Source organism: Rhincodon typus, chromosome 9, assembly GCF_021869965.1.
Source record: "Rhincodon typus isolate 14 chromosome 9, sRhiTyp1.1, whole genome shotgun sequence".
In the NCBI taxonomy this organism is placed as follows: Eukaryota; Metazoa; Chordata; class Chondrichthyes; order Orectolobiformes; family Rhincodontidae; genus Rhincodon; species Rhincodon typus.
Window position 1 is genome coordinate 362,557 of NC_063340.1, and position 26,467 is coordinate 389,023.

At 41.9% G+C, this 26,467-nt stretch overlaps 1 protein-coding gene across 4 annotated transcripts in view; it reads right to left on the reverse strand.

The window, feature by feature from the left end:
• LOC109917954 (dystrophin-like) overlaps positions 1-26,467 on the reverse strand; it is a 333,913-nt gene that overhangs the window by 275,129 nt on the left and 32,317 nt on the right. For all 4 annotated transcript variants that reach the window (XM_048600638.1, XM_048600639.1, XM_048600636.1 and 1 more), the window contains exons 11-17: positions 25,773-25,952; positions 20,510-20,664; positions 18,953-19,076; positions 15,932-16,019; positions 14,288-14,505; positions 7,551-7,728; positions 599-735 (exon numbers count right to left, since the gene is read on the reverse strand). In XM_048600638.1, the coding sequence (XP_048456595.1) occupies positions 599-735; positions 7,551-7,728; positions 14,288-14,505; positions 15,932-16,019; positions 18,953-19,076; positions 20,510-20,664; positions 25,773-25,952 (1,080 nt within the window). The remainder of the gene's footprint in view (positions 1-598; positions 736-7,550; positions 7,729-14,287; positions 14,506-15,931; positions 16,020-18,952; positions 19,077-20,509; positions 20,665-25,772; positions 25,953-26,467) is intronic.

A 26,467-nucleotide genomic window follows, 5' to 3' on the forward strand; every position in this document is an offset into this window, starting at 1 on the left:
GTGAAGGGATGCGGGGTGAAGGGATGCGGGGTGAAGGGATGCGGGGTTGAGGGCAAAGTGGGGACAGAAAGTGGAGACAGTCAGAGAGGGGAGAGAAAAGCAAGCAAGCAGAGGAGGAGTGATGGGGGAAGGAGAGAGTGCAACCGGAATGAAGAAGCCATGTAAGGGAGTGAGCAAGGAGGGAAAGGACGCGCAGGAGAGAAGGGACACGAGGAAGGAACAAGGTAGGGAAGGAGGGACACAAGAGGGTGAGGAATGGATCAGAGATGGAGGCATAAAGAGAGAATGCATTACTGCAGGATATTTTCTAGCCAGGACTGAGCAGTATGTTCTGTTTGCGTGCTAATTAAATAGGCCAAATTAATATCCAATCAAGCAACATTGCAAAACACACCTCTTAGGATCCTTAAGGGTAAGACCTCAGTGCATTTCTACTAGCATGCATCTCCAAGATCGATTGCTCACTCTTCGCTCCCCCAGGAAAGAACATTGTTGAATTTCATTAACTGACACACACTCATACTTAGGAATTTCATTCAACTCAGCAAAGTAGCCACAGTGCGTTATGAACTTCTGTTGATAACTAACTGCTCCTTACCGCTGTGTTTTTTAATGCATTCTGAGCAGCTTCCACAGTAATAACTGCATTCCAATCTGATGTAACCTGGGCCTCGTATCGGTCAAGCAACGTTTTCATTGACTTTATAGCATCGACACTCCAAGGAGTTTCTAAACCTTTCAAGGAGAGAGATTACAAGTCTCAGTGAAGAAGTAGACTGCAGCAAGTTATTAGCATCAAAAATGAAATAACCCCAATGCAATGGCCTCAACCGTGATCTTGGGTTCATGTCACACTACAGGTGACCCAACCACACTGTTCTGTATCTGTAAAATCTTCCTTACTTTCCCGTGTTGACAGCATCATCTTGATAAATGTTATGATCTATACCTTAATTCGTTTGTACAGTACTGAATTACTTATTACACTCTCTCACATACATACAAATCCTCTCCCACAGTCTCTCTCACACACAGAGGTACACACTCTCACAAACACACTCACAGAGGCCATCTCTCTCTCACTCTCTCAAGCACAAGCACACATACATTCTCTCCACAGCCACCACACTCCAAACACACACACACACAAATCTATGGGGTGAATAATTTCATACAAGATGTTTGTTTATTTGTAGATACATTCTATTTTGTTCAAAAAACACGCAATTTGTAGTTACATTCAGTGAGTGTGGCATCTTATAAATTCCAGCTTTTAGAAAAGAACCAGCTTGTTTTCAGGTTAAAACCCCAAGACAGATGCTGAACAAAGCCTCACACCTACAATTCATTGTCTGACCTGCGAGGTCACCTTTTGTACATTCCTATCGCTCTGCCTGATTATCATGACAGCACAGCACTGACATTGACTTTATAAACACTTTACTTCCCTCTAACACTCTTGGTCACCTGCACAGACTTATTATCTGACACTCCCCTCACACCAGCTGTATGATCTTTTGAGCTCTCTGCCAATAACCTCCATATCTGTGTGCCTTGCTCTCTCACTGCACCTGACAAAGGGACTGCACTCTGAAAACTTGTGTGATTCCAAACAAACCTGTTGGACTATAACCTGGTGTCATGTGACTTCTGATTTTGTCCACCCTAGTCCAACACCGGCATCTCCACATCGTAAACTATTTCACTGAAAGTTTGAGACACAAAAATCATATACAGGAGAAAGCTATTTGACAAATCAAGACTGATTTCATTTGATTTGATTTGATTTATTACTGTCACATGGGCAACACAGTGGCTCAGTGGTTAGCACTGCTGCCTCACAGCGCCAAGGACCCGAGTTTGATTCCACCCTCAGATGACTGAGTGTATGGAGTTTGTCCGTTCTTCCTGTGTCTGCATGGGATTCCTCCAGGTGCTCCAGTTTCCTCCCACAGTCCAAAAATGTGCAGGTTAGGTGCAGTGGCCGTGCTAAATTGCCCCACAGGTTAGTTGGCTATGGGAAATGCAGGGTTACAGGGATAGGTCTGGGTGGGAAGCTCTTCAGAGGGTCAGTGTGGACTCAATGGACCAAACAGCCTGCTTCCACACTGTAGGGATTCTATGTACCAAGGGCCAGTGAAAAGTATTGTTTTGTGTCCTAACCAGACAAATTATACCTTACCTAAGTGCATCAGGGTAATAGAGCAGAATGCATAATACAGTATTACAACGACAGACGTGCAGAGAAAGATTGACTCCAATATATGAGAAGTCTATTCATAAGTCTGATAACAGTGGGGAAGAAACTGCTCGTAAATCTGTTGATATGTCTTTTCAAACTTTTCCATCTACTGCCCAGTAGAAGAGGGGGGAACAGAATATAACCGGGGTGGAAGGGTCTTTGATTATGTTGGTTGCTTTCCCGAGGCAGCGGAAAGTACAGACCAAGTCAATGGATGGACGGCAGGTTTTTATGATGGACTGAGCTGTGTTCACAACTCTCTGTAACTTCTTGCAGTCTTGGGCAGAGCAGTTGCCATACCAAGCTGCGAAGCATCCGGATATAAAAACCAAAAGAACTGCGGATGCTGTAAATCGGGAACAAAAACAAAGTTGCTGGAAAAGCTCAGCAGGTCTGGCAGCATCCGTGGAGGAGAAAACAGAGTTAACTTTTCGGGTCCGGTGACCCTTCCTCAGAACTGATAGTGGCTAGGAAAATGTCAGTTTATATGCAGAAAATAGGGAAGTGGGTGGGGTAGGGAGTAAACAATAGGATTGAGCCCAAAGAGAGAGAAAGACAGTTGGACAGACAAAGGAGTTGCTAACGATCAGGCTGGGAGGGTGAATAGTTGTTAATGGGGACTGTTAGAGACTAACAACAGGGAGTGTGTAGTGGCAGGCTATGTGGTAACAAGGCCTGGTGTGTGGGGTGGGGGGCTGGAACATGGGAGAGTTTAGGGCCTAAAATTATTGAACTCAATATTGAGTCCGGAGGGCTGTAGGGTCCCCAAGCGAAAAATGAGGTGTTGTTCCTCCAGCTTGCGCTGGCCTTTACTGGAACACTGTAGCAAGCCGGAGACAGGGATGTTGGCCAGAGAGCAAGGTGGTGCATTGAAGTGGCAGGCAACAGGTAGTTCAGGTAGTGCTTGGCCTGCTGTGTTCATCCAGCTCTACACCTTGTTATCTCAGGTAGTTCAGGATCTTTTCTGCGAGCAGAATCAGCATCCAGATATGTTGCTTTCTACGGTGCATCAACAAAATCGCCAAGAGCCACTGTGTACATGCTGAATTTTCAGAGGAAGTAGAGGTGTTGGTGTGGTTTCTTGACTGTAGCATCGATGTGGATGGTCCAGTATAGATCACTCGTGCTATTTACTGCCAGGAACTTGAAGCTCTTGACTACCTCCACTTCAGCATCACTTATATAGACAGGGTCCGCTCCATTATTTAATAAGATCATACTGATCTGATTGCAACACTAACTCCACTTTCCTGTCTGCCCCAATAACGCTGTACTCACTTGTCAATTAATACACTACCCCAAACAATGAACCAGCCTCCACTGCTCTCCATAGAAAAGAATTACAAATACAAATGACTCTCAAAGAAGAAATGCCCACCTGCCTCATTTCGAATGCAGGATTCTTTTTTTAAATCATTTGTGGAACGTGGAAGTGCACTGGCTGGCCAGCATTTACTGCCCATTCCAGGTTGCCCTTGAGGTGGTGGTGGTGAGCTGCCTTCTTGAACCACTGCAGTCCATGTGCTCCAAGTTGACCAACTATGTAATTAGGGAGGAAATTTCAGGATTCTGAACCAGCGACAGTGAAGGAACAGCGATATATTTCCAAGTTAGGACAGTGAGTGGTTTGGAGGGGGAACTTGAAGGTGGCAGTGTTCCCATGTATATGCTGCCCTTGTCCTTCAGATAGAAGTGGTCGTGGGTTTGGAAGGTGCTGTCTGAGGATCTTTGGTGAATTTCTGCAGTGCATCTTGTAGATAGCACACACTGCTGCTACTGAGCATTGGTGGTGGAGGGAGTGGATATCTGTGGATGTAGTGCCAATCAAGCAGGCTGCTTTGTCCTGGATGGTGTCAAGCTTCTGGAGTGTTGTTGGGGCTGCACTCATCCAAGCAAGTGGGGAGTATTCCATCATACTCCAGTCTTATGCTTTGTAGATGGTGGACGGGATTTGCAAAGTCAGAGGGTGAGTTATTTACCACAGTATTCCTAACCTCTGACCTGCTCTTATAGCCATTGCATTTATGTGGTGAGCTGCCTTCTGGTCAATAATAACACCCACGATGTTCAGAGTGGGGGATTCAGTGATGGTAACACCATTGAAATTCAAGGGCTGGTGGTTAGATTGTCTTTTATTGGGTGATGGCCATAGCCTGGCATTTGTGAAGCACAAATGTTACTTGCCACTTGTCAGCCCAAGCCTGGACACGTCCAGGTCTTGTTGCATTTGAATATGGACAGCTTTAGTGCCTGAGGAGTTGCAAATGGTGCTGGACATCGTGCAATCATCAGCAAACATTCCCAATTCTGACTTTATGATGGAGAGAAGGTCATTAATGAAGCAGCTGAAGATGGTTGGGCCTAGAGCACTACCCTGAGGAACTCCTGCAGAGATCTCCTGGAGCTGAGATGACTGACCTCCAACAGCCACGACCATCTTCCTATGTGTCGGGTATGACTCTAAGCACCAGTTTGTCCCCGGATACCCATTGATTCCAGTTTTCCTAGGGCTCCTTGAGGCCAAACTCAGTCAAATGCAGCCTTGATGTCAAGGGCTGTCACTCTCACCTCACCTCCGGAATTCAGCTCTTTTGTCCATGTTTGGACCAAGTCTATAATGAGATCCAGAGCTGAGTGGCCCTGGTGGAACCCAAACTGGGCGTCACTGAGCAGGTTATAGCCGAGCAGGTGCTGCTTGATAGCACCGTTGATGACACCTTCCATCACTTTACTGATGATTGAGGATAGATTGATGGAGCAGTAATTGGCCGGGCTGGATTTGTCCTGCTTTTTATGTACAGGACATACTTGGGCAATTTTCCACATTGTTGGGTAGATGCCAGTTTTGTAATTATACTGAATCAGATGGCTAGGGGACCAGGGAGTTCTGAGCACAAGTCTTCAGTACTATTGCCAGAATGTTTTCAGGGCCCGTAGCCTTTGCAGCAAACAGTGTCTCCAACCATTTCTTGATATCATGTGGAGTGAATTGAGTTGGCTGAAGACTGGTATCTGCTATGCTGGGGACTACTGGAGGAGGCCAAGATGGACCATCCACTTGACACGTCTGGCTGAAGATTGCTGCAAAAGCTTCAGCCTTATCTTTGGAACTGATGTGCTGGGCTCTTCCATCATTGAGGATGGGGATATTTGTGGAGCCTCCTCCTCCAGTGAGTTGTTTAATTGTGCACCACCATTCACAACTGGATGTGGCAGGGCTGCAGAGCTTAGATCTGATCCGTTGGTTGTGGGATCACTTAGCTCTGTCTATTACTTGCTGCTTACGCTATTTGACATGCAAGTAGTCCCGTTTGGTGGCTTCACCAGGTTGACACCTCATCTTCAGGTACGCCTGGTGCTGCTCCTGGCATGCCCTCCTGCATTCTTCATTAAACCAGGGAAGATCCCCTGTCTTGATGGTAATGGTCGAGTGGGGGATATGCCAGGCCATGAGGTTACAGATTGTGCTGGAGTACAATTCTGCTGCTGTAGATAGCCCACAACGTCTCATAGATGCTCAGACTTGAGTTGTTAGGTCTGTTCGAAGTCTGTCCCATTTAGCACAATGATACTGTCACACAATGGAGGTTATTCTCAATGTGAAGGCGTGACTTCATCTGTACGGTGGTCACTCTTACCGATATGGTCATGGATAGATGCATCTGCAGCTGACAGACTGGTAAGGATGAAGTCAAATATGTTTTCCCCTCGCTACCTGCCATGGACCCAGCCTAGTAGCTATGTCCTTTAGGACCCGACCAGCTTGATCTGGAGTACTGCTGCCGGGCCACTCTTGGTGGTGCACTCAGAGTACATTTTGTGCCCTTGCCATCCTCAGTGGTTCCTCCAAGTGTCGTTCAACCTGGAGTACCACCGATTCATCAGCTGACAGACAACCGTATGTGGTAATCAGCAGGAGGTTTCCTTGCCTGTGTTTAACCTGAAGCCACGAGACTTCATGGATCTGGAGTCAATGTTGAGAACTCCCAGGGTAACTCCCTCCTGATTGTATACAACTGTGCTGCCACCTCTGCCAGGTCTGTCCTACTCATGTAGCAGGACATATCCAGTGTATATCCACACTGTGCCTCCTTATTCTTGATTGCCCAATGAAGGAAAACATTCTCCCAGCATCTGCCCTTGCTGCCAGTTAAGTTGTAGACAAAAGTGTTTTGAAAGCCCTTAAGTTTGCAGAGAGTAGAATGTGAGACACCAGTTAGGAGTTCAATAGAATAATCAAACCTAAAGGTAACAAAGAATGGATGAGGGTTTGTGAAGTTGGATGACATTTTGGAAGTAGAAATAAGCAGTCTTAGACATACAGTGAATATGTGGCCTAAAGCTCATTTTGGTATTAAATATGACACCAAAATTGCAAACAGATTTGTTTCATGTTAGAGTATTGCCAGGAAAAGGAATGGAGTCAGTTGGCAGGGAAAGAAATTTGGAGTGAGGGTTAAAAACAACAGCCTCTAAATATTTAATTTATTTAATTGAAATCTGCTCATCCAATACTGGATATCAAACAAGCAGTCTAATGATACAACAATAGTGCAGGAGTTGAGACAGGTGCTCAGGTAAAGCTAGGCATCAGTGTACATGCAAACTGAAACTGTGATTTGGGATGTGTCATTGAGGGGTGGATTGTAGAGGGCCAAGAATAAACTGTTGAGGCATAACAAAGTAATGGTGATGGAGTGGGGAGAGAAGCCATTGCAAATTACTTTCTGCTGCAATGAGATACATAAAATTAGCACCAGACAAAAGCAGAACAAACCTATCAAACCCGGGGAAGGATATGAAGTGAATATAGCACAGATTCACCAAAACGTGAACTTTTGAGGAAAGGTTGGAGAAACTTCGTTTGTAATCCATTGAGTTTAGAAATCTGACACAATCAAGGTCTTGTAAATGATAAAGGAATGTGGTTGGGTATATCCATAGACACTATGCCCTCTGGCAGGTCAATTCAGAATAAAAGGGCATCATATTAAAATTATTGATAGGCCAGCACCTTTTTCACCCCAAGAATTATAGTGGAAACATGGAACTTTCTTCTGAAATCAATAGATTTTTGTAAGATGTTGATTAAGAGCTATGGAACAAAGATATATAAATAAAGCTGAGATATAGAACAACAATGATCTCACAGCAGAACAGGCACTAAGAGCTAATTAGCTTATTCCTGTTCCTACGTTCATCAACACCTTCACAAACTGAAACAGAGATACAACAAAGATGCATCAGAGTCTAAGAAACATGGCAGTAACTTCACAGTTTGCTTCAGGATAATCTTACGCATACTTACCGGCTAGTACCTGCTGCTTACTCTGCAGTTTCTGCAGAAGTGACATGAATCTATTATTGAAATTACTAAGGTCTTCCTGGAGAAAGTTTGGAGCTTCAGACTTATTGCTAAGCATTTCCCCATGAGCAAGCAGTTTCTTTACTTGTGGAGTCATTTCATTCATTTGATTTACTTCATACTGCAGAGAAGGAAAATAAGCATAAGGTCCAAAACCACAACACATTTTTAGGGAGTTACTTCTCTCTGTACTACAAAAGAAACAGCCAAATTATTCATTTTGTCAACCTTTCCCTCCAACCTGACCAATTTTATTGCAACAGTAAGAACCAGATTAGTTGGTAATCAAGACCAAGACATGGGCTGCAATTTACTGCAATAATACAGATTAGTTGTAACAAAAGAATTGATTTAACTTTCCACAAGCTGAACATTAGAGTGCAGAATTTTTCATTTTTAGTTAAATTTTGATCCAGATTTGATCAAAGATTAATGATATACACTCTACCTCTGGTGTACAAGGATGCTTGCCAAACTATATCATAGTTTTCAGGAATCAGTCTTAGACATTCCTAACTCCAACCACAATTAACGCACTATGCAAATGTAGTAGGCATACAATGATAACACACTGTTACTTTCTCTTTCCTTTCCAAGATTGCTAAGGGTGACTGGCTCGACATTTACTTTCCTCTTATCCTCTCAAACCAGGTGCACCCACGAACCCATACAATGATACATCTGCCAGCAAGATCAAAACAGGTAAAGAACACCCGACTAAAGAGAGCACATTGGAGTGAAAGTTGTACTTTAGAAGGTGAGTACACCCACTGTTAACTCGGTGACTATAAAAATGGCCGAATTGAAGAATAATTTCCAAACAAAGATCACCAAATAAGAACAGGTAGGAAGGTTAATCATAATCTGTGTAACTATCAATTAATATAGATGTGAGCCAATTTCATCTAAATCATTAACGTGAGTCAGCCTGGCCAGAAAAGAAAAATGCAAAAGAAACACAAATTAATTGAAACTAGAGTGAGAAAACCAATACTAATCAACTACAACTATCAGAATACTTCCTCAGCAACCCCTAAAGGTTAGAATTCAGTTCATTAAATTTCAATGTCATTCCAATGTCCCAACCAAGTCCTGTATCTCATGTACAAACTCACTGGATGTGAAGACACCATTAACAATGCAGCATGCAACAGGGAATTTCAATCAGCAGGTGTCCAGAAAATCCACTGGTGATGCCGAGGCAGAGCATTGTATAGCTGCAGCCACAGCACATACATACATGGCTCAGCATTTGCTCATTTCAATGGTCAGCCATTGTAAACACTGAACTTAGTTGGACATCAGACTATTTTTAGTCTTAAAGTCATAGAATCAGACAGCATGGAAACAGACCCTTCGGTCTAACCAGTCCATGATGAACATAATCCCAAACTAAACTAGTGCCACCTGTCTCCCCCTGGCCCATATCCCTCCAAACCTTTTCTATTCATATATTCAACTAAATAGGCTTTAAATGCTGTAATTGTACCCACATCCACCACTTCCTCAGGAAGTTCATTCCACATGCGAACCAACCTCTGTGTAAAAAAATTTGCCTGTTATGTCTTTTTTAAATCTCTCTCCTCTCACCTTAAAAATGTGCATCCTAGTCTTTAAATTCCCCATCTTAGGGAAAAGACAACTACTGAACCATCAACTCCAACTATCTTTCTCATTATTTTATAAACTTCTACCAGGTAAGCTCTCTTTGTCCTATGCTCCAATGAAAAAAGTCCCAGCCTACCTAGCCTTTCCTTATAACTCAAAACCTGCCATACTCAACAACATCCTGGTAAATCTCTTCTGAACCCTCTCCTGCTTGATAATATTCTTCCTATAAGTGCGGGACTGGAACTGGACGTGGTATTCCAGAAGAGGCCTCACAAAGTCCTGTGCAACCTCAGTATAACGTCACAACTCCTATACGCAAAGGACTGAGCAACGATGGCAAGCGTGCTAAATGCCTTTTTAACCATCTTGTCTATGTTACGCAAACTTTAAAGAATTATGTACCTGCACCCCTAGGTCCCTCCGTTCTACAACACTACCCAAGGTCCTGCCATTAATTGTATAAGCCCTACCATTGCCTGTTGTACCAAAATGCAATATCTCGCATTTATCCAGATTGAACTCCATCTGCCATGTTTCAGCCCATTGACCCCAAGATCCCTTTGTAATCTTAGAAAACTTTTTTCGTTGTCTTCAATACCAGCAATTTTGGTATCATCTGCAAGTTTACCAACCATGCTTTCCATATTCTCATCCTAGTCATTTATATAAATGACAAACAACAAAGGACCCAGAACCAATCCCTGTAGAACACCACTAGTCACAGGCCTCCAGCCAAAAAGTAACCTTCTACGATAAATCTGCCTCCTGCCATTGAGCCAATTACGTATTCAGTTGGCAAGCTCACCGTGAATCCCATCTGACCTAACTTTACTAATTAGTCTACCATGCAGAAACTTGTCAAAGGCTTAACTAAAATCCAAATAAACAATGTCTTCTGTTCTGTCATCAACCTTTTTGGTAACTTCCTCAAAAAACTCAATCAACTCTGTGAGACATGGTTTTCCTCGTACAGAACCATGCTGACTAATCAATTTTTACCTCTCCAAATGTCCATAAATCCTATTTTTTATTTATAATCACCTCCAACAATTTACCTATAACCAAAGTCAGACTCACCGGTCTGTGGTTCCCCGGTTTCTCCTTACAATCTTTCTTAAACAAAGGTACAACATTAACCACCCTCCAGTCACCAGGCACCTCACCCATACTTGTAGAAATATTTTCATCATCTGCAAGGGGTCTCATAATTTCCTCCCTTACTTCCCACAATATTCTGGGATACATAAGCTCAGGTCCCGGAGATTTACCCACCTTTCTATTCTCTAAGACCTCCTGAATGTTCTCTTCTGTAATGTGACTGCTTTTAAAACATCAAAGTATATTTCTCTGCATTCTCTACAGTCCATTTGTTTCTCCCATCTCCTGGGAGTCAACACAAAGAGACCTCCTTGATCTTTAAGAGGCCCTACCCTCTCTCTAGTTACCCTCTTGCCTTTAATGTATGTGTGGAATCTCTTCAGATTATCCTTAACCTTATCTGCCAATGCTATCTCATATCACCTCTTTGCCTTCCTATTTTCTCTCTTAAGAATGTCCTGCACTCTTTATATTGATTAAGAGATTCAATTGAACTAAGTTGTCTATAGCTAAAAAAAATTCCCTTTTAGTTTTGACCAGAACCTCAATATCTTTATTTATCCCCCATTGTTTCTTAATCTTACCAGCCTTAGCCTTCACTTTATTAGGAACAAAATGCTGCTGAACTCTCATCATCACACTCTTGAATGCCTCCGGCTCGTCAGACATCCTTTTACCTGTGAACAGTCTACTCCAATCAACTTCTCAAAGTACTTGCGTCATACCATTAAAATTTGCCTTACTCCAATTAAAAACTTTAACTTTTATGGAAGGCATATCCTTTTCCCTAACCATTTTGAAACTAATAGAATTACGATCACCAGACCCAAAGTGTTCCCCCGCTTTTACTTCAGTGGCCTGCCCTGCCTTATTGCCCAAAAAGAGGTCTTAGTTTTGCTCCTTTTCTAGTAGGAGCATCCACATTTCAATACAGAAAATTTTCTTGATCACATTTGACAAATTCTTCACTATCCAAACCTTTAACACTATGGTAGTCCCAGTCAATATTTGGAAAATTAAAGTCTCCCATTATTACAACCTTATTATGCGTACATACACCGGAGATCTCCCTATATGTGTCTTTCAATTTCTCTCTTACTACTGGGGGCCTTTAGTACACTGCCAGTGAAGTGATCTTTCCTTTTTTAATTGTAATTTCTATCCATATATTTTCACTGAACGATTTTTCAAAAATATCTTCCCTAGTTACAGCAGTAATGTACTCCTTAATCAAAAACACCATGCCCCACCACACTCCTTTCTTGTCTTCTTTTCTATCCTTCCTGTAAAATCTAAAACTGGGAACAGTGAGCTGCCAGTCTTGTCCATCTCTCAGCCAAGTTTCTATAATAGCTATGACGTCCCAATTCCATGTTCTTAAACATGCCCTGAGTTCATCAGCCTTACCTGTAAAGCCCCTTGCATTGAAATAAATGTAATTTAGTTCTTCAGAGTTACTATATACTCTGACTGCCTCTTGTCTTTCTTTTCAAATTGACATGCTCTCCTCACAATCAGAACCTATCCCATCAATCCTTCCATTTACACTACTACTTAGAATTCTCCACTTGTCTTCTCTTTCATTATGAAGTCTCCCTTTATAGAATCTCCCTGCTAAGATATTGGTCCCTTTCCAATTTAGGTTAGACCTATCCTTTTTGAACAAGTCTTTTCTATCCTAAAAGACATTCCAAATGTCCAAAAACCTGAATCCATGAACAATACACCAGCTCTTCAGCTATTGATTTATCTTCTTTAACCTTTTGTTCCTTCCCTCATTTCTGGTTTATCTCAATGCCTAACTCAAATTACTACTTTTAAGGTTTTAGTTTTTAATCTTCTACCTGACCTCTTAAATTCACTCTGTACTGCTTTAATCTTTTCCCTAAAAATGTCACTCCTATCAATGTGTACAGTAATTTCTGGCTTCTCAATCTCACCTTTAACAGTATGCTTTAAATGTTTAGAAATGCCCTCAATCCTAGCAACAGGAAAGCAACAAACCATCCTAACTTTACGCTCACTGCCACAGAATCGCCTGTCTATGCCCCTGACAGGACAGATCCTTGTAACAATAATTCTTGTCAAACACTGCCTAACAGAAGAATTGTTCCAAGTGTCCAATGACTGACTGGCCCTTCCATTTTCCTCAGAGAGACTACCCCCTTCAATGTTCCAAAAACTGAATATCCATTTGATAGAGAAATTGCCACCGGAGACTTCTAAACCACCTTCTTACTTTTCCAGACAGTCACCCATCTATCTGACTGGTCCTGCTCAGTAATGACTTTTCTAAATCTACTAGCCATCTCACTCTGTATCTTATATATGGCTTTAATAACATTAAGCCTAAAAAAAGTCTCAATAAGTCTCAATTTGGAATTCAGAAGATTGAGGGGGGATCTTATAAAAACATATAAAACTATGAAGGGAATAGATAAGATAGAAGTAGAGAGGATGTTTCCACTGGCAGGTGAAGCTCGGACAAGAGGGCATAGCCTCAAGATTAGAGGGAGCAAATTTAGGACTGAACTGAGAAGGAATTTCTTCACCCAGAGGGTTGTTAATCTATGGAATTCCTTGCCCAGTGAAGTAGTTGACGCTACTTCAGTAAGTGTTTTTAAAAAAAAAGGTAGATTTTTTTTGAACAATAAAGTAATTAAGGGATACGGTGAGAACGCGGGTAAGTGGATCTGAGTCCATGAAAGGATCAGCCATGATCTTATTGAATGGCAGAGCAGGCTCGAAGGGCCAGACGGCCTACGCCTGCTCCTAGTTCTTATGTTCTTTATAACACCTTATACATAAAATAAACTACCTTTCATTACCTATAGAAAATAATGTTAAAATGGAAAAAAGTTAAAAATATATATATCAAACATATAAAGATTAAATAAAAATCAACCACTTAGCTGATTAATTGAATAAAAACCTCTTCAATAAATTCCTCAAAGGAAAAAAAATCTTCTCCAGTACTAACCACATGTAGCACTCTCGAGAACAAAACACAACTCCTTATTTTAAAAAACTGTTTGGTTATTTTTCAAAATAAGCCTTGGCAATGTCTAAAAAAACCCCGTCTAAAACACATACAGACTTTTTTAATTTCTGAATTAAGTGTAAGAAAAACCTCAGCGGTTCACTGTAGACCCTTAACAAAAAGTTTTAACATCAATCAATGTATCCCCAATTGTTTTAATAACGTGTAACAATTCACATTTATGCTCGAATTGAATGTCATCTTCTATTAATCTGCCTATTTGCAAACCTTCTCCACAACCTTGCCAATTTGCATAGTTATTTCATCAGACTCAACTGTATTCTTAATTAAGTACTATTTGTGAATTTAAATAACTTGTGCTGACTCCAGGCTGGTTTTATATGTTAGAAATAGTACTCACTACATTTTCCAACTCCAACGCACTGCCTAATACATATGCTGAATCTTCCACACCCTCAGGAAACTCCTTACACAGCTCCCCCATATCTTACTTCCATAACATTAGAAATTACTTTATTAATCCATTGAAGGTCACATTTATGATGTCCATGCTTATTTGTACTTTGAGCGCACGTACTCATTTTGGATCCTCAATTGTATTTCCCTCAATTATTATGTTCCTGAACTATTATTTTCTGGGGGACTAATCCCAAGTTAATTTTTAACATTCTTCTTCACCCTCTTCAATTAAGCTATGTGACAATACCCCAAGCATAGGGCAGGTCTTCACAAAATGGGGATTAGGGACCTCTTAGCTGAAATTTCAGCTGTCACGATCTTAGTGGCAGCATTGGCTGCTTTGGAGCACTGCTTTATGCAAGGTCTTTACCCCCCTATACGCTGCTCTCAAAGGTCTTCACCTTACTGTGCTCTCACACCCCTAACCAAGAGATCAAAACAAAATTGAGCCTTGAAATGGGATCACAGTGGGGAAAAAATTTAGGAAGCACTGGTGTAGACAGTAACTCACCTGACAGGATTCCTTCAATACAGCACTGTTTGCACATTTTAGCCAGTCTTCTTTGGATTGCACAATTTTTTCAAACTCTTGTAGTTCTGAATAAATACAGTTAATATTCTCTTGATACTGCAATTTTCCATTCAGCTTGTCCATTTTCTGATTATTATCTTTCCATTCTACTGACAGATTCTCCAGTGTGTGTTTTACTTCCTCTGTTGGTAGTCCTTCTGCAAGAAGTTTATATTGCATATACATATATATTTTATATAACACACAATGGTGAGCAACAGGGTTAAACACCCAGTGAGATCTGCATGAATAAACTCAAACCGAAGTTTACGGGGACTTAAATATAAAAGCAATTCTTTTCAATTTAATTGCAAATAAGAATTGAGAATCTCATCGTCCCATTTCTAAATTCACATTGTTAGCAACACAATGAATCAATCTTCCCTTCTTATTAATTAAAAAAGAAAGCAGATGCCGGAAATCAGTAACAAAACAGAAATTACTGTTAAAACTCAGCAGGTCTGGCAGCATCTGTAGTGTGAAAGCAGAGTTAATATTTCATTAACTGAAGTGCTGAACAAGGGTCATTAGACCGAAAACATTAATTCTGTATTCTCTTCACAGATGCTGCCAGGTTTGCCAAGTTTTCACAGCAACTTCTGTTTTTGCTCCCAATTAATTATTTAGGTTTGATCCAAGACTTGAATTATATTTAAAACTATCCAAATCTCATACACTGTTGATTTCTCTGCTCCATCTTCAGGGGCAAACTGCCAGCTCAAAAAAAGTGGTGCACTTTCTGACATTGCAGGCAAGCCCTAATCCCAGAGTGCATAGCTTTCACATAATCATTCTTAGAAGAGCTTCCAAGAAGGAACAAGAATAAGACTTCTGGGAAGCTATCAGGAGAGAAATTAAAAACATACTAATTAGTCAATTAGCTGCAATCAAAGCAAAAGCAGTCAATTATCAGCATGCCTGTTGCATAGTTAAGATAATTGTACAGACTAAAATTCACACGTACAAATATTTTAAAAGATTTTACACTATAAAACTCCACCAAATTTAGAAAATAATTGCTATCTTTTATTACAAGCCAAAGTTATTTCTACCATCAGGGTTTGATCATTTATTGTTTTTATATTAAGAAAACATGACAGTAAAACCAATGAAAAGCTAATCCATTTAATATTTCCTCTGATTTCACGCTCAGGTTATATACTATTGCACAATGTGCTAGTCAAGCGCTAAAGTCAACACTGCTTCCTGCCTTCCACAGTGACACAAAAGTCTCACAGCTATATATAAAATCTGCAATCAATATAACTTAGATCTGAAGTTGCTAACATAAAAATTAGGATTTTGCCATTAGTAAGGCTAAAAGCAGATCATTCCAAAAATACGGGACAGAACAATTTAAACAAGTCAGGTCAATGAATAAAAAGAAATGCACAATCAAGACTAAGTTGTTCAGCATTAAGGCCAATCGGTAGGGCAGGAATCATAAGATCCAAAGACTGCAGTTTGGAGCTTCTATAGTGCAGAATTGCTACTCAATAAAATCATTCAAGTTTCAATTCTTAGAACACTTGAGAAGAAGGATTTGAAATATGCTTATGATATGTAGACTTGATATAGTTTTACCTTTCTCCATTGATTCAAGCAAGGCCTGTCCCACCTGCTTTAATGATTTTGCCTGTCTCTCTTTTTCAGTCTTCTCCTTTTCCAGAGCCTAAAGTCACCAAATTATTTCAACAAATTTAAGGTCACTGTATTTACACTTCACTGATTTAGTGAAACATACATATGTATAATATTTTAATCAATATTTTTAGTGTCTCTCACACACATAATACATCGCACTCTGCTTCCTGCCACTCAGCCAACTCTAGGTTCAATTTTCCCAATTTCCTCAGACCACTTTTTTTTATTTATTCACAGGATGAAGATGTCACATTAAGTGCCCATCCCTAATTACCCAGACGGTAGTTAAGAGTCAACCATATTATTATGGGCCTGGAATCACATGTAGGCCAGACAAGGTAAAGATGCCAATTTCCTTCCCTGATGGACATTCATGAACCAGATGGGTTTTTTTGCTGACAAGCAACAATGGATTCATTATCATCATTAGACTCTTAATGCCAGACTGTATTTATTAAAATCAAATTCTATCCTTTTCCATGGCAGGAACCAAACCCTGGTCCCCAGGGCATTGTCTGGGTCTCTGGATTAACAGTCCAGTGGTGATACCATAAAGCCATCATCACCCCGCATGGCCTCTTAGCTTTGCTGTCTGTCTCCTGTATGCGGCTTTATCAAACGCTTTGATGGAGGCCAAGTAGACCACATCAAACGCACTGCCCTCATCTACACACCTGATTACCTCTTCAAAACATTCAGTCAAGTTGGTCAGGCATGTCCTCCCCTCGACAAAACTATGCTGACTATTCTTGATTAATCCTTGCCTCTCCGACTGCAGGTGAATTCTGTTCCTCAGAATTGCTTCCAACACTTTCCCCACCAGAGGCATTGGCTTGTATTTCCTGGTTTATCTCTTGCTCCCTTCTTGAATAACAGTACCACAGTGGCTGTCCTTCAGTCTGCTAGCATTTCTCCAGTGGCCAGAGAAGAATTCAAAATTATTGCCAACACCCCTGCTATTTCCTCCCTTGCCTCACTCAACAGCCTGGCATACATTTCAACCAGTCCTGGACGCCTGCCAGACCACTCTCAACCTCCTGTGTTTATGCTAATTTCTTTAATTATACTATAGGCCTTCTCCCTGATTTCTATACCCACATCGTCCCTCTGACTGGAGAACACAGGCAAAGTATTCATTTAGATCCTGACAAAAGATTTGTTGGCTCACACCTTTGGCATTCTAGAAACATATTGGCCCTGAACTCCCCCTATTTCCTTCTTGAACGTGACACAGATTTCTGACAGATTTACTTAAATGTACAGGTTCCCCGATTTACAAACATTTGACTAATGGACATGATCCCATACGAAGTACAATTTTAAATATCTGACATAGAAACATTTCATGTGCTTACAAATAGCGTCTTTACATTTGCCTACATTGTGTTCTGACTTTCATACAAATTGACTTATAAACAGACTCAGGAAAGGAACCTGTTCACAACCCAGGGACTGACTATCAGCTCCCAGTCCACTGGCCAAATCATAATCTTATTAAAGTGGGTCTTCCCCCAGGACAGAACCTGGATTGTGGACAATCCTTGTACTTTTCCATAACAACCTTACATCTAATGGAACTATGACCGCTCTCTGCAAAATGCTTCCCCACTGATACTTAAACCACTTACTGGGCTTCATTACCTAAAGTTAAGTCCAGGGCCGCTCCTTCTCTTTGTAGGGCCTTCCAACACATTGGCTTAAAAAGCTCTCCTGGATACATTTTAAGAATTCTGCTACCTCTAAACCTTTCACACTATGACTATTCCAGTTAATGTTAGGGAAATTGATATCCCCTACTATCACTACCTTATTACTTTTACACTTCTCTGAAATGTGCCAACATATCTGCTCTTCTATTTGTCTCGACTGTTAGGGAGCCAATAGACCACTCCCAGCATTGTGATTGCTTTTGGTTTGAAGTTCTACCCATATGGTTTCATTTGAGGAGCCTTCTAAAATGTCATCCCTCCATTACTGCTGTAATTGATTCACTGATCAATATTGCAACACACCCTCCTCTTTTACCTCCATTCCTGTCTCACCTAAAGATCCTATATACTGGAACATTGTACAGATAATCCTGTCTCTCTCTCAATCATGCATCAGTGAGAGCAATTACATCGTACACTCCTTTGTTTTAATTCCTGCTGTGAATTCATCTGTCAGGTTCTTTGTGTGAACACAAACACATCCAACCTTGTCAAACTCCCTTGTGCCTCAAACTGCCTATAATTTCTGTGCCTTTTTGACTCCCTTTCTATCTCTTCTAATTTTGGTCATTCGTCCTCCTGAGCTGAATATTCTCTCTGAATCCCACTCCCCTGCCAAGACAGTTTAAACCATCAACAGCACTGATAAACCTTCCTATAAGGAAACTCATCCCATTCTGGCTCAGATGAACCCATCTGACTTGTACAGGTCCCATCTGACTTGTACAGGTCCCGCTGCTGCCAAAAATAGTCTCAATGTCCCAGAAATCTGAAGCCCTCCCATCCTGCACCATCTCTCCAGCCATACATTCATGTAGCATCCACCTCCTGTTTTTATACTCATTAGCATGTGGCTCTGTAAGTATTTCAGAGATTACTACCTTTTGAGTCCCATTCTTTAATTTACTTCCTAGCTTCCTAAATTCTGCTTGCAGGACCTTTTCTCTTTTTCTACCTATGTCACTGATATCAATATGTACACCATCACTGTCTGCTTGCCCTCCTCTTTCAGCATGCTCTGAAGCTGTTCAGTGACATCTTTGATCCTGGCACCAGGGTGGCAACATACCATCCTCGAGTCTCTTCTGCGGCTTGTTTCCCTTGCAATTGAATCCCCTAATACTATGGCCATGCTATTCCTCTGTCCTCGGTGTGAGAATTAAATACCATCTAGATGGAAATCTTTTTAACATCATTATTTAAATTTATTATTTTCTTTCAAATAGACAAGTCTCTGTAACTGCAGCCTTACCTTCACCTTTTCCTTCATGCTAGATATATTTTTCTGCCTGGTGAAATCACTGAACATCATGTTGTCGATCGCACACTTCGATTTACCAATCCAACTCAGAAGCTCACCAGCATCAACATCAAATCTAATGATAGAGTTGTCATGTGTTAGCAGAGCCACTAGAGAGATTAGACAAAGTTTTCAATTGTGTAACAGAAAATAATGATTTAGTTAAGTGATTGATACCTGTAATACTTCTATTGCTTGCTTCTTATATTAGAAAAAGGGCACTATTACAGCAAAATACACACCTTTTCAAATTCTGTGCAGGGGGAGAAGGTTGAGGTCAAACAGGGTAGTAAATCAGCCAGGAGTCCATTCTAAAAATATGTGCATCAACATTGGCTTATCACTGGGTTGGGTTTGGCTTTGGCGGCTGTAGGTTACAAGTAAAGAATTGTGCTGGGTGAGTGATAGATGGATGAGCTCATGTGGGACTCTACTCTTGCTGGATTTGCCACTTTCATGGGATTGGGAGTGGGTGTGGGGGATAGGGGGAGTCTGTAAGAATAGTTACACTCGACAGTAAAGGTCATTTGTATGTGTGAAGTAGAAGTAGATGGCATTTAAGTCCTTATTTTCCCTGACATCTTATGTGGATATTGTTCCTAATGTAGTTAAAATGTTAGTAAGATTATACCTTCTTCTACCAAATATGCTGTGCTAATTTTGATGTTTTACTAATTATTCTTTTAGCTTACTTAACATTGCACCCGAAGACAATCTCAAACAAACTGACTGCTCAAAAACAAAAACACAAATACTGGAAATGAAAAGATCAGCCAGCTTTGTAAAGAGAGTACATTAGTCCTTCATTCCAATCTGGGTTTCAACAAATGGCTAAATCTAAATCAAAACTTTTACTTTTAGTTTTCAGATGATTTCCAGAACTTTTTTTCCTTTTTTTCTCATTGATTCTTTTCAAAAGTTCTGATTTATTAAAAATGCATTCCTATGAAGATTTACACGGATATTATCGGGACTGGAGGGTTTAAGTTATGAGGAGAGGCTGGACAGGCTGGGACTATCTTCCCTGGAGCATAGGAGGTTGAGGTTACACAGGTTTATAAAATCATGAAGGGTATAGATAAGGTAAATAGCAAAGGTCTTTTTCCTAGATAGGGGAATTCAAAACTAGAAGGCATGGCTTTAAGGTAAGAGAGCAAAGATTTAAAAAGGACATAAGATGGCGCATAGATGGAATGAGCTGCCAGAGGAAATGGTAGATGCAGCTACAATTACAACATTTAAAAAGCATTTGGACAGGTTAATAAACAGGAAAGATTTCGACAGATATGGGTCAAATGCAGGCAAATAGGACTAGATTAGATTGGGAAAGCTGGTTGCCATGGACGAGTTGGACCAAAGGGTCTGTTTCTGTTCTGTATGGCTCTATACCAATACAAGGTTTTGGATATGTTTTTCTATAATATCAGCTTTTCCCTGAAGCATCAATGCCCACAACCAGCTTGCGTTTGTTTCACGTGGAAAAGACAGTTTAAAAAAAACTCATCATACCTTTTCTTGAATTCTACATCCATGCAAAATTGTCTTTTCTTGGGTGGTGGGGGAGGCACCAATCCCTGCTTCTGAACTGAATGTTCTGTGGTTATTTCAACCATCTTCACTGGGCTAACCTGAGTTAGTCCCAACTCAGACGTTGCCCGAGATATCTGTTGGATGGGAATTGGTTTTAGGGTGGGGTGGGGTGGAGGGGAGGTGGAGCAAGGACGGAATGCAAGACAGAAAACAAAAAACATATTTAACTTTTCAATCTTCAAAACTCCAATGAGGATTGCCCAATCTACTCAACCCCTCCTCACAAGACAGTCATCCATTTACCTCGTGAACCTTCTTTGAACTGCCTCCAATGTCAATATCTCTTTCCCTAGATAAGAAGACAAAAACTGCTTCCAGCATCTCAACTGTGGTCTGACTATTTTAGCAAGACCTCCCAATTTTTCTACTCCATTCCCTTTGAAATAAAGGCCAATGTTCCATTTGCCTTCCCTATTACATGCTGAACTTGGAAGCTACCTATTTGTGATTAATGCACAAAGACTCCCAAATCCCTCTGTTCTGTAGTTCTCAGCAGTCTTTTTTTCATCTGTATATTCAGCTCCTCTATCCTTCCTGCCAAAGTGCATAACCTTACAAGTTGCACACTTTACATTCCAACTGCCACGTCTGTGTCACTTGCTTAACCTATCTAATCTCTCTGTAGATTCTTAGTGTCATCCTCACTACTTGCCTTCACACCTATTTTTGTGTCATCTGCAAACATGGCTATAGTACTTCTACTTTCCTCGTCCAAGACATTAATATAGATTGTAAATATTTGTGGCCCCAGCACTGATCCCTGTGGCACATCACTAGTTATAGGTTGCCATTCTGAAAATGATCTCTTTGTCCCAAATCTCTCTCTCCTATTATACAACAAAGAGCTGCAGATGCTGGAAATCTGAAACAAACAAAAAACAGAAATTGCTGGAGAAACTCAGCAAGTCTAGCAGCATCTGTGGAGAGAAACAGAGATAACATTTCAAGTCTTCCAGTTCTCCACTCCTTTGGGACTTTTCCAGAAGCTATGAATTTTTAGAAGATTACTACCAGTATGTCCACTATCTCTGTAGCTACTTCCTTTGATATCCAGGATGCTTCCTATCAGGTCCAGGGGACTTACTGGTCTTCAGCCTCTTGGCACTTATGCTCCAGTGCTAGTTACTGTATTTATTTTCTCTCCTCCTTTTGCCCCTTGATTATGTAGTACTTCTGGAACATTATTAGTACCTTCTACTGTGAAGACTGATGCAAATCATTTATTCAACTCCTCGGCTATTTCCTGGTTCCCCATTATTATTTAATGGCTACATGATCATACTCATTTAACATCTATTTGTTAATTTTCATTCTTTCAAATATTACACACATTCAAGAAGCATCAATTTTGTCTTTTTAACCATTTTGCCCCATCTGACTTATCATCTAATAACTGTCAAAAAGTATATTTTTCTTCTCAAAAATCTAACTCTGCCTTATAACAAGGACTAAATGTTAAAAAGACAGTCCTGCATACAAATATATGAATCAGGAGGAGTAAGCCATTCAGCCTTTCAAGCTTGCTGAACTAGTCAATAAGATTATGGACTGATCTGACTGTGGCCCGTTCATGAAGGTTGTTAGATTTTGTAAACTAACAATCATGTGAGGTCAAGAGGATGAAGGATCCTCAGTTCAGCAACTATTTCTCGTAACCCTCCACTTATTACACAATTTACACAATGTAGACACATTTTAAATTACTATTTAGTTGAAAAGAAAATAATGAAGCTTGAAATAAAGGTTGAGTTAAAAAGTGCTATGGGCATGTAACACAATCAGGTGAATCAAGTGGCTAGGCAAGCAAGAAAGCCCGATCCAATAGCTCACAATCATCTGAATCCAAATATTGTGCAATGTGCCTATTACAACAACAGGCAGGTGGTTTTTGTCTGCATACCTGTGGCAAATGAAGATTCCAAAATTCAAAATGGCAAAATACATTGCTAGGCCCAGAATTACTATTATAGGGCAAGACAGCAATAATCCTAAGCCTAAAAGAATTTAAAGAAAGTATTCACTCAAGCTAAGAAGCTATTCAAGTTTTAAGATTACAGACAGATGGTAAACTGAAATAGTAAACGACTTTGAGGAATCCCACACTGCTCAGAAAAGGCAACATTAGAAAATGCCAGAGACAACAAGGTGTAGAGCCGGATGAACACAGCAGGCCAAGCAGCATCATAGGAGCAGGAAGGCTGACGTTTCGGGTCTAGACCCTTCATCAGAAAATGGGTAACTTCTTCAGGGTAGGCATCCTTAGAAGAGGCTTCGAAGTGGGGTTAAAATTGTATCAGAGATAGTAGGAACTGCAGATGCTGGAAAATCTGAGATAACAAGGTGTAGAGCTGGATGAACACAGCAAGTCAAGCAGCATCACAGGAGCAGGAAGGCTGACGTTTCGGACCTAGACCCTTCTTCAGGCCTCCTCTAGATCGGGGAAACCAAGCGGAGGCTTGGGGACCGCTTTGTGGAACACCTACGCTCAGTTCACACTAAACAAATGCACCTCCCAGTCGCAAACCATTTCAACTCCCCCTCCCATTCCTCAGACGACATGTGAGAGGGGCGGAGAGGTTGAGGCGATCGATGTCTCAACGGCAGTTGGAGATGAAGAGGTCGAGGGAGGGTAGGAGGCCTTGGGGTGGTGTCCAGGAGGAGGGGGTGTGTTGGAGGCGGGAGAAGGGGTCAGTAGAGGGAGGGTTAGGCTCACGATTAAAAAAGTAAGCACGGAGGCGGAGGCAGCAGAAAAACAGTTCAACGTCCAAGCGTGAGTGGTATTCATTGATGTGTGGGTGGAGGGGGACAAAGGTGAGCCCTTTACTGAGGACTGACCGTTCGTCCTCAGTAAGGGGGAGGTCTGGGGGCATGGTGAAGACTCGGCCGGGCTGGGTGCTACAGTCTCCTCTGGAGCTGCTGGCTGTGGAGGCGATGGGCGGAGCGACATCAGCGTTGGGCGGAGTTGCATCGGCATCGGTGGTGGGCAGAGTTGCGTCAGCGTTGTGTCAGCATTGGCGGTGGGCGGAACGGGGTAGGCGGCAGCAGCAGCAGTGTTGGCAGGTGTGTCCTCAGTGTCTGTGGTGTTGGTCTCGGAAATGGAGGCGGTGGCATCAGCAGCAATGGCGTTCGCTGTCCCGGAAGTGGGGTACCCAGCGACGGCGGATGTGATGTCATCCATGGGTGCTCTGACAGTGGCCACATGGCCAATGGCGGCGGGCACATTGTGGGGAAGGTCCTGGGTAGGGTTGGCAATTTGGGGGGTGGAGGAAGCCCGTTTTGGGTGGCAGGCACCAGTAAGTTTACTGTACTTACGGTTTTTAATGTCCAAGGGTGAAACAGAATCCCCCTCGTGCTCACATACCACCCCACCAACCTCGGATCCAACGCATCATCCTCCGACACTTCCGTCATCTGCAATCCGACCCCACCACCAAAGACATTTTTCCCTCCCCACCCTTATCTGCTTTCCGGAGGAACCACTCTCTCTGGGACTCCCTTGTCCGCTCCACACTCCCCTCCAGCCCCACCACACCCGGCACTTTCCCCTGCAACCGCAGGAAGTGCTACACCTGCCCCTACACCTCCCCCCTCACCCCCATCCCAGGCCCCAGGAAGACTTTCCACATCAAGCAGATGTTCACCTGCACATCTGCCAATGTGGTATACTGCATCTGCTGTTCCCGCTGTGGCCTCCTCTACATCGGGGAAACCAAGCGGAGGCCTGGCGACTGCTTTGCAGAACACCTCGGCTCGGTTCGCACTAAACAACTGCACCTCCCAGTCGCGAGCCATTTCAACTCCCCCTCCCATTCCTCAGACGACATGTCCATCCTGGGCCTCCTGCACTGCCACAACGATGCTACCCAAAGGTTGCAGGTACAGCAAATCATATTCCGCTTGGGAACCCTGCAGCCCAATGGTATCAATGTGGACTTCACAAGCTTCAAAATCTCCCCTCCCGCTACCGCATCCCAAAATGAGCCCAGCTTGTCCCCGCCTCCCTAACTTGTCCTTCCTCCCACCTATCCCCTCCTCCCACCTCAAGCCCCACCCCCATCTCCGACCTAGTAGCCTTATCCCGCCTCCTTGACCTGTCCGTCCTCCCTGGACTGACCTATCTCCTCCCTAACTCCCCACCTGCACTCACCTTTACTGGCTCCATCCCCGCCTCTTTGACCTGTCAGTCTCCTCTCCACCTATCTTCTCCTCCATCCATCTTCTATCCGCCTCCCCCTCTCTCCCTATTTATTTCAGAACCCCCTTCCCCTCCCCCATGTCTGAAGAAGAGTCTAGGCCCGAAACGTCAGCCTTCCTGCTCCTCTGATGCTGCTTGGCCTGCTGTGTTCAAGAAATGCATGCATGTGTGCTCTGTTAACAACATGCCATTTGTAAATTACCTTCATTACTAAAGGAAGAAATAAAGATATGGCACTTCGTAGCATTGACAATTTGTTACTGCTCAGTGGACAACAAGAAAGATGTTTACATCAGTAGCACTGCCTTTGGAGCATGAGGTCAAGCAGTTCAGAGAACAGAAGTAAATAAAAAGAAAGGAAAGTAAAACTGGGAAAAAAGTGAATATTGCAAGAAGCTGTTGAGTGGTAATTCAAGGCAACCAAATCCCCAAAAATGACACTGAAAACCACTGAAGTAAAACTGTACAAGACAAATACTTCTGCAAATACATATAGAGTGTGCTTTGAGTATGAATGAAAATGAACTATACTAAATTCAGCAAAGGTCACTCAATGCACAGCAAAGATGTGTAGGGGCAGGTGTAGCACTTCCTGCGGTTGCAGGGGAAAGTGCCGGGTGTGGTGGGGCTGGAGGGGAGTGTGGAGTGGACAAGGGAGTCCCAGAGAGAGTGGTTCCTCCAAATTACCTGATAGAGGGAAAGACCCAGTCTAGCTTGCGCACATAAGTGTTTTTCAGTTTTTGAGCAGGGCCTACAGCCAGCCAACAACCTTCTCTCAACCACTACATTTATTAATTGTCAAATGCTAACCAACCTGCATTTCCAATTCAGTTCCAAGTAAATTACCTTCGTCCAAGACAAGCCTCAGAATGTGTTCGAAATGACATCAACATACAAAATACATAGTTGGCGCCCAAAAGCTTAACTGCTCAGTTTGTATTTTTAGTTTCTGGCACATGCATCAACTCAGTTTGATGCTGCTCATACCTGTTCGGAGTAATCTTCCAGCTGCTGCGCTAAATTGTCCCATCTTTGCGATAGCACTTCCATACCACTGTTAATTTTCTTTGATAAATTACTATTGTTGAGCAATTCCACTAAGTCTTTATGAAGTTCAACCAGCTGGTCCAATGTAGGATGCTTCATTTGTAGGTCTTCCTTCAGAATCTAATAGGACATACATACAAATTATCAATGCATCCCTTTAAAATAAAGCAATGTGCATTCACTGTTCTGCTGTATTCTTTATAAATCTGCTTTGTCTCAGAGCGATGCAGAGATGAGACTCATTCTACGTCTGCAACAAGTTTGTTTACAATGCATTAAAGTATTTTAGCAATCAGGATTTCTGCAACTGCTCATAGCCCTGGCTTCTCAAATCTTTCAAGAAGCTTTTGATTGCTCTCAAAGTTGAGTCAATCAAGCACTGTGAACATTGATCAGTCAACAGACCAGTATAATTCAACATAGATCAATTAAACTGTTAAACAATACATAAGAGTTCAGCAGTCGCGCTTCTAGACAAATAGATGACAAAACTAACTAATCAAGGAAGCACAACATTTAAAATTATTAGTCCCTTACTAACAAAACTAAACAATTTTACTAGACAACAAGGTGCAGGGCTGGATGAATACAGCAGGCCAAGCAGCATCATAGGAGCAGAGAGGCTGACGTTTCGG